The sequence below is a fragment of the Nematolebias whitei genome, chromosome 4, assembly GCF_014905685.2.
Source record: "Nematolebias whitei isolate Nwh7 chromosome 4, NemWhi1, whole genome shotgun sequence".
Classification (NCBI taxonomy): domain Eukaryota; kingdom Metazoa; phylum Chordata; class Actinopteri; order Cyprinodontiformes; family Rivulidae; genus Nematolebias; species Nematolebias whitei.
Window position 1 is genome coordinate 2,743,775 of NC_056501.1, and position 9,453 is coordinate 2,753,227.

Below are 9,453 nucleotides of genomic sequence, written 5' to 3' on the forward strand. Positions count from 1 at the left end.
ATATATGTAAATATAAATACTAAAAACAACTACTACTTGTACTACTATTCACAGTTTTTCACGTATCGTGGGGCTTCAGGGTACAGATACCCGCAATAAACGAGGTACTACTTGGGCACCAATCAAACTAGCGACGTGCTTCTGAAGGTCTGCAACGACACGATCATCTCCAACGTCCCACTCAGACAAGATTACGCTTTGATTTGCAGATTAAGTTCGGCAAAGGAAATATGTTAGAGAAGCTTTAATGCTGAGAGGAACAAGAAAAGAAGCAAAGAGAAATATCTGTTTTTAATTGTTTGACTCTGTATGATTTCCTCCTGGAGGGACGACGCGCAGAGGAAGCCAACGCTCAGACGGAGACCAGCACATAAATCACCTGCAGCTCAGACACAGATAGCAGCTGGGAGCGGCCAGCCTTTGAACTAACCAGACACCTACCTGTGTCCAAAGACAAACCCACAGAATACAAAGCTGGAACTAATGAAGACGCTCTGCTCAGAGCAGACGGTCTTTTTTCTGCTGCAAACAGGAAGCTGCTCCGTTATACTCTGGCACTTTCAGGAAATGTTTTTAGACAGATCCATAAGTTCAGCGACAATAAAAGGAACATATGCCAAGTTATAAAAACTAACAGTGCAAGCTTTGTTGTCAGCATATGTTAGGATTACAACGTGCACGTGACGCGAGTGTTGATTACTCAACATCGAGAGTGTGATCACACTTGCAGCGAGATTTAATTAGTTCAAAACAAACTGAATCGTTTGTATTTTTATTTATATTCAAACTAAAATGTTCAAACTGGACTCACAGTAAAAACTGAAACTCTGAGGGGCTTGAACACTGAACGTTTGTAGTTCTGGAGATGAGTGTTTTTCCTGGACCTGAACAGAGAATGAAGTAAACTTTAATGTTTTTGGTGCCAAATACTCAAATGGGCAGGAGTTACACCGTGGAGAAGAACAGAGGAAGTTTAGTAGTTGTTGTTTTTTGTAGTTGTGCGTGTGTGTGTGTGTGTGTGTGTGTGGGGGGGGGGGGGGCAGCTTGGCCTTCACAAATTAATCTTTGGCCACCCCATTTAGTTGGGGGGACTTAGTTTATGCAAAACTAAAAGAAAGACTAGTTTCCTCCAAAAGTTGTGGGTGGTCGGTTTATATATGTGGTCGTGGCCGGGGCTTAATTTGAGCCGGATCCTGCTGGAACAGGATCTGGGAACTCTTATTTTACCAGGGTGCATTCCGGTAAATGTTTGTTTGGATCCGGTAACTTTCAGGCTTATTAATATTAAAGGTATGAACAAATTTGACTGCCTTGAACAAATTAAACCTATAATGGACATGTAATCTGAAAATAATTAAATAAACACTAATTTTAAACATAACAGCCATTTACAAGCTTCTTAATATCACATCAGAGCTGCCCCTTCAAGTAAGCATTTCCACTTCTACCCTTAAAAATATCTCCGCCCCTAAAGGTTCAGTCATGGACAATTTTATTAAAAAGCATAAAAATAGAATTAAACAGCACACCTAAGTTGCAAATCAGTTTTACAGTTTAAGTGGGTCATTAATGAAATTTAGATTATTTATTAAAAATATGAAAGAAATGTTTGATGGTAATCATGTGACGTACGTCACGTATCAAAACGATGGCGACAATTTGTCAAAATAACAGCGATCAAATGTGGAAAAGACAGTTCAATTTATTTTAATTTAAAAATAAATAAAGTCTTCTCATTGTACAACTAAACAACAGAGAACTGAAGCACATGAAGGCAGCGGTGATGGAGATACTGGAGCAGGGGCTAGAATGTGTGAGAGAAGCAAAGTATGCTCTAGTCACACAGGGAGAGCTGTTGGTCAGGCTACTTCCTGTTGCTCTAAAATACTTACTGAATCAAGTGTTTAATTAAATAACTGTACATGTTTAACAACCCGTTAAAATACACCAGAATGCAGAAAATGGCATTTACTTTATTCAAAATTTTCTGGATGAGGACTCCCCCCCCCCCCCCCCCCCACCCCACTATTTTTGATCTGACATTGTTTGTTTTTACAAATTAAGCACTGGGCGTGGCCTTCTTGGATTATGATGTGATAAGGACTTTTTCCTTACACCTGAATAGAGGTTGGTACCTCACTTATTATTGAAGTTATTGTACATGCACTGATGAACAGAGGGTACAAAAACCAGCTGGAAGCTTCTTAAGTCACATGACTGATTTACAGGAGGCTGACTGGTCGGTGCAGCCAAACAAATACAACCAGAAGGGTTGGACATATTTCCAGTCACTTTGGAGGTAAACAATGGCATCTGGTCACAAATTCTGTGTAAACATTTTAAATTCAAAGACACGTAAACCATCAGTATGAAGAGAAATGTTCTGTGGATTTTGTTTAAATGTTCTTTTCTTGTTGGGTCTTCATAACTTTGCAATGACTGCCTTTAAGCAAAGTCATTTGTGATCGTGCAGCAGAAAACCATAAGATGCACAAAATGACGTGGAGTCTGCCCTCAGTCCTTCGGTTTGTTCTACAAGCTCCAAACTTGTGGCTCTCAGATGTCCACGTTGGTCTCCACGAAGCCCAGAAAGCCTTTTGTAGTGGATTTGTTTTCTGTGGCCGGCTCGGATGACTGCCTTGCTTCTATTTGTGGAACACCGAACACACCGATGCATCTCTGAGTGCTAAGAGACATTTAATAGTGCTGCTCGTGTCTGAATAAAACAGCTCGTATTGCATCGTTCTGAACGTGTTGCTAACAAATCCTCACAATCATAAATGTGTCATCAGGTAGCCCTGTTTATTTTTATTGAGAATAAGTCAAACTTCTCTCAGTGTGATTTTAAATGAGGGAAACTAGAGTTGCACTCACAAAACACAGCAGTGACGGTAATGCAACTCTGTAACGCTTCAGTTTTCATCCATCACCTCTAAACTCGTGGGACATCGCAAATGTAGAATTTTGTTGCTCACTTACGACAAGAAGCTGATTGCTGCAGAAGGTTCTGTTCAAATTGTCTCACATTAATTTCAGAAAATATTCAGTTTACTGTGCTGAGGTAAATGATGGATACTTTAAACTCTTGGTTTTTTTATGTAAGCATGAAAAAAAACATCACTTTTACTTCTGCCATAATTTTACAGAAACCTCGGCTCCCTAGAATAATTTCTGAACTTTCTTTAATAAGACACCCACATGTAGACGTAATGTGCTGCAACAAAGACTTGTAACTGGAACTTACAGCCTGTTAGTAAAGGCGTGTACAGCTGCTGTTTTGGAGACCTGGAGTCTGGCGCAGCACGGGGGACTTTATTTGGAATAAATACGGAGAAATATGGTGCCAATTATTTGTTAGTTGGACTGAAATGTAACCCATAAAAACAGTAAAAAAATATATTACTGTAGTTCTAACTTGGTGCAGCGCAAACATCACAGATCTCTCATGAAAAAAATAAATAAATTGGTTGATACACAAAAAAAACACAGAAGCCTAATGTTCCCTTTAATTTTGTTCAGGTTTGTGTGTAGAGTCTGAAAAACGCCGCGCTTCCACTGATGACATCAAAAACAGCAAAACGCCAGCAATGTCGAAATTAATTAAAGCGCTAAAATTTGATTACAGCTGAAATTCTTGATTAACCATTGAGTCAGTCAAGATAAAAAGAACTCAGCAACTCGTCTGGGAATCAATAATTTATATTTTATTTTATTAGAAGGTCAAACATTACCGGCTGGAGTTCTTAAGTTCTTCTACTGCCAATTTCTTTGAATAAGTTGTTTTTTAAACCATAAAATAAGTTGTTTTGAATTTGATGAAAGAGTTTCAATTTTTCTGTTTGCTTCACTTCACAAACTTTTAATGTAACAAGCATTAAACCAGATTAAAAATAAAAACTGATGCAACCTCTGGTCAGTATCAACGTCTACAGTAACTGTAGGTGACGGAGAGAGAGAGCAGAGGAGGAGCTTTCTGACCTATGGAGCAGTCGGCCCCGGTCCACTTGGCCTCGCAGATGCAGGTTCCCGTGTCGGTGTTGAATGTGCCGTGACTGGAGCATTGCTCTGGACAAGTGCTCTTCAGGATCTCACAGCTGATCCCTCCCCAGCCCGGGTTACAGTGGCACTCACCATGATGACAGGCTCCGTGACCGGAGCACGCCGGGTCCACACAGTCCACTGAAGACACAAAACCAGGATGACAGCTGTGTCACTTTACCACTTCTACATTCAAACCTGCTTATTTAGCCACTTTGAATCTCCTAGCAGCCAAAAAGTCATTTTAAAGCGTGGAAACGCTCGAGTGCCGGATGATGGCTGGGAGGCTGCAACTGAACCCTCTGCTGGGTTTAGTGGTTGCCAGTAGTAATCTTCCACCCTGCGTTCTGCAGCTCTTTTATGTTATATTATAGGGTATATTCAACACAGAGACAGCATAATTAGGCTCTATTATGAGCACGGTGAAACAAAGCACAATTACTGTCTAGACTGATATGATCAATTACTATTAACAATTTGTTGATCTGGGTTAATAATTGGCAATTATGTACTTTATAATTAACCCTCCACAAACAAGTAAGAATTTACATTTTCTCATTTACAAGGGTTGATTTATTTAGGTTTTGTTTATTTCTTAACTTACTTGCTGCTGATAATTTTTCAATCATAACAATTTAAATCAAACAAGAACCTTCTCGTGCACGCTGAGAAATACAAATGCAGCTCCATCTTAGATATGTTTCTTTTCCATGTTTCTTCCCTCCAAAGGAAACCACAACATATTCATTAAGTGCACCCAATAGCTTTTGCATGTAAGGTCAACAACTCCCACATGTAAATCTGAGCTGATAATTGCCTTTTATCTGCGGGAGGATCAATAAAATTAAATGCAATAAAGTGCAGTGGGTGGGGTGGAGGGTTGACAAGTGAGAGGAAGCTGCCCTTTCTTAGCAAGCGGGGAAGAGTTGCCATGGACTGATTGATTTTTACAGGTGTCGTCATCTGCAGAGCCCTCCAGTAGGTGAATGCATCGACGGGCAATCTGTTCGAGCTTGTACCCTCATGTAGTCTAAACACTAAGAGGGAGTTAATTTATACGCACAATATCAATACCAGCATCCAAAGCATTATCCGCTCAGTGGAGTCGAAAACACCAATTGTTTCACTAAGAGAATGAGTCGATTTCCCAGAGCATTGCAAGGAAACATGTTGCTTCAGTCTGCTTTGAATCCAGGGGGAAGAGTTTTTCTTCCTGGATTACCTTGATCACAGTTGACTCCTTTGTGGCCCGTGTTGCACACACAATTTCCCGCCACGCAGAGTCCGTGTCCCCCACACTGAGGATCGATGCACTGGGAGGCAGGAACGTCGCACTCCGTGCCCTTCCAGCCGCTGAAGCACTGGCAGCGTCCCCTAGTGTACTGGCCATTACCGCTGCAGAGCACGGGACAGGCGGCTGCAGAGACAACAGGTCCATTATGCTCAGAGACATGTTCATAACTTGGCTCACTTACAGTCTTTCAATCCTTCTTTTCTTCAACCAAAATTGTTTCTTTTCATTTCTCGACAAAAAACAAACCTGTATCCTCTGCCTTTTTAACATCACCAACTCTGTGAGACCATTCTGCTATTACTGAAAATTTAATGTAAAAAAAAAATAAAGCAAAGCAGCTGCCGTTTCACTGTTTAAGGGGTAGACACAATAAAAAGAAAACGGAGTAGGCATTATGTGAATGTAACGTCTTTCAGGGGTAAAAATCCCTCTTGAAATTATATATATATATATATATATATATCAGGAGGAAACCCCTGTTGATGACCTGATGAGTGAATGTCTCAGGCAGCAGCAGAAACCCAATGTGGAAGAGGTAGAACAAGAGGAGCCATCATGGAAAGATAAGCCCCTGCGTGGCATGCACCACCAGTAGATTGAGGAAGTGGCTGATATTAACAAATCTTACCAGTGGCTACAGAGGGCTGTACTGAAGGACAGCACAGAGGCAGTAATCATGGAAGCACAAGAGAAGTGGTGTTGAAGAGGTGGAAGGTGGTGTTTTTAAGAAACACCACCTCTCTTTCTATATTCAAGACTGCTCTGAAAACACATCTCTTTAGACTCGCTTATCCTTAACTTTGCTCTATGTATTTTATATTCTTTTTGCATTTTATATTCTTTATGTATTTTATATTCTTTACGCATTTTATAATCTGTATGTATTTTATATTCTTTATGTATTTTATATTCTTTATTCCTGTTGATCTTTGTTCTTACTGTACAGTGTCCTTGGGTGTCATGAAAGGCGCTTTTTAAATAAAATGATTATTATTATTATTATTATTATTATTATTATTATTATTATTATTATTATAAGAGCAATCAACAGAGGCCGGGGTCTACTATTCCAGACTAAATTCATTCAGCCTGTGCAACGATGTCCCTGAGACAGTCCAACCCATAATAGCAGGTTGTAAGATCCAGGCAGAGATATGTGGAACACCATAACCAAGTGGCTGGAATAATATACAGGAACATCTGGAATAATGTACAGGAACATTTGGAATAATGTACAGGAACATCTGTGCTGAGTATGGACCAGAAGTCCCACAGTCAAAGTGGAAGATGCCACAAAGGCTGGTGGAGAATTGCAGGTCTAAGATACTGTGAGACCTCTAGATCCAGATTGACAGATAGGTGATTGTTTGCCAACCGGACACTGTGGTGATCGACAAGCAAGAGAATAAGACAGCGGTGACAGACAGAGCAATCCAGAGAGACTGTAACATCAGGAAGAAGGATCAGCTGCAGAAATATGAAGGGCTGAAAGATAAAATACAGAAGTTGTGGAGGGTCAAAGCATCAGTGGTCCCAGTGGTCATCGGAGCACTCGGTGCTGTGACCCCCAAACTGGAAGAGTGGCTCCAACAGATCCCAGAAACAACCTCAGAGATCTCAGTCCAGAAGAGCTCAGTTCTAGGAACAGCTAAGATACCGGACAGAACCCTCTGGTAAAAGACCCGAGTTTGAAGAGACGGAACCGTCCAAGTGGAACAGTAGGACGAGGGATGAGCTACAAGTCTTTTATTTTTATCTACTGATCATCAGTATATTTTATTATGAAAATGACCACTCCCATTTGTATTCTCCTGAACTTCAAGGTTCAAGGTTGGAAACCTGAACGCTAACCCTAACAAATAGAACAAAAATAAGAAAAAAGCACTTGGTTTCTTCCTCTCCACTCAGAACGTCATCTTTGTATGAAACGGGTTTATGATGCACAAAAGTTTGGGGACTGTCACCCATTAATATAATTCTTAGCAAAAAAACAACAACTCAATTTTACTTTTTGAAGGCAAATCAGACTAACTGTTTTATCAGATTATACAATTTGTTCACTGAAATAGTGTCTAAAACGTGTCTGTTGTTAATCTTCTATTGTTGATCAAGAACAACAAAGTCCATGCTCAATAATCCAGGTATAAAATCCAACAAGGTTCAGTAAGGTCATCTGGACACTTGCCAAGGATTTAATCTGCATTCAGAAGAAATAAAAAACACATTTATAGGTATTTTAAATGTGAAACAGGCAAGCATCTTGTTAGCTCTGCTTGTCATAAAATTCAAAACATCCCATCTTGTTTTGCCTAAAGCAGAATACTGTAGAAAATCCTGCTCTTTTTTTAGCTTCTGGATTTCCTCTAATGCCCTGTGATGGACTGGCGTCTTGTCCAGTGTGCGCTCTGCCTTCTGCCCTGTGGCAACCAGGAAAGCCTCGTGCCCTGAAGCTAAAAGATACAGAACACTGAGATTGTTTATGGTTTGTCTCAAAGAAAAGTCTGCTCGTTTGGCTCAGCGGATTCTTGCTCCCAACAAGGCTCCACACTGTGTAAGCCGGGGGTGGGCATCATTTTGTTTTCAGAGAGCCATGCTGGCTTAAAGTTAAAGCAATCCAAGAGACATGCATTAAGGAAGAAAAACACCTAACATGATGTGAATTCCTCACATCCTTTGTCCTTTCTTTTCCAATGATAGCAAGTTTGCAGCAAAGTTAGGATGCATGCTCACAACGTGTATCCACAAACGCAGCAAGACTCTCTTTGCATATCACATGCAAACTTTCAAAATATTTAGATGTCACTGCATGCTTAATCTATGAGGTATCTTCAATGTTTGTTGATGCTTCTGAAGCAATCGTTCTCAGTCTGAAAGTGCCGGCAAACCACTGACCTCACAAACAGACAAGAAAATGCATTTCACACAATGCATTTATTCAGTTCAAAAACTTTAGATTTGACAAAATGTTTAATTCATTGCTTTTCAGTCGCATCACACATTATTATTGGCTTGGCATTGAAAATGTCCATGCAATGGTGCAGTGAAGGCTGAATAATGAAGGAAAATAGATACAGGACCATGTCAATTTTCTGTTAATGGCATACTGAACTGATAAGCCTTACAAGGGCTAAACTGAGCTTTTAAGATAATTGTTAACGTCGAATAATTACCTCTGGAGCAGTAGGGTCCTATGAATCCAGGAAAACAGTGGCACGATCCTGCCACACACTCTCCGTTCCCGTAGCAGTTGTGTGTGCATTCTGTCACAGACTCTGTGAGTACAAACGTTTGTATCTATTAATAATTTCAAGAACTGCCAGGTTAAAAATAATCTGAAAATTCTCAGAGACAACAAGAAACGCAAGCTTAAAGAAAAGGAGGAAAAAAGCAAAACTATGAAACCAGCTTTTATTTCTGCACCACAGATTTCATTTACAGCTGTTTGTCCACGTCCCACTAAGGTCTAAGCCTCCATAACAGTGTGCTGCATGCTGACAGGTCTCAAGTAAGCCCGGTTAAGTAAAAGCCACAACAGGCATTTTAAATTAGACCAAATAATTCCATGTTTTTGAAACATTTTCCTTCCCCCGTTTCCTCAGCTGCTTCAGCACCACCCCAACATCTTGAATGACTGATCATGCCCACACAAGCCATGCAATCTCCTGAGTGTTTACAGCTCAAATCCTCTCTGAGTTGAAGTTAATCTGACATATCCTACAGTCAGATCTTGTGTTCTTTCAACAGACCAACGCTCATAAATCACCCCCCCAAAAGACCGGGGTCGTCATTTTGATGGGTGTTAAGAGGGCCAACTTTTATGTTATTACTTCAGCTTGTATTGGATGTTCATTGAGCCACTGCCAGACCAATTAACAACTATACACTATAACAACTATACACTATGACATCTATAGACTATAACATATATAGACTATAACAACTATACACTATAACATCTATAGACTATAACATATATAGACTATAACAACTATACACTATAACATCTATAGACTATAACAAATATACACTATAACATCTATAGACTATAACATCTATAGACTATAACAAATATACACTATAACATCTATAGACTATAACATCTATAGACTATAACAACTATA

At 39.9% G+C, this 9,453-nt stretch overlaps 1 protein-coding gene across 1 annotated transcript in view; it reads right to left on the reverse strand.

Moving 5' to 3' along the window:
- LOC119408622 (teneurin-3) overlaps nucleotides 1–9,453 on the reverse strand; it is a gene marked incomplete at its 5' end in the record, with an annotated part of 40,737 nt that overhangs the window by 24,271 nt on the left and 7,013 nt on the right. The window contains 3 exon segments of the mRNA XM_037675467.1: nucleotides 3,979–4,179; nucleotides 5,261–5,455; nucleotides 8,503–8,604. Coding sequence (XP_037531395.1) covers nucleotides 3,979–4,179; nucleotides 5,261–5,455; nucleotides 8,503–8,604 — 498 coding nt within the window.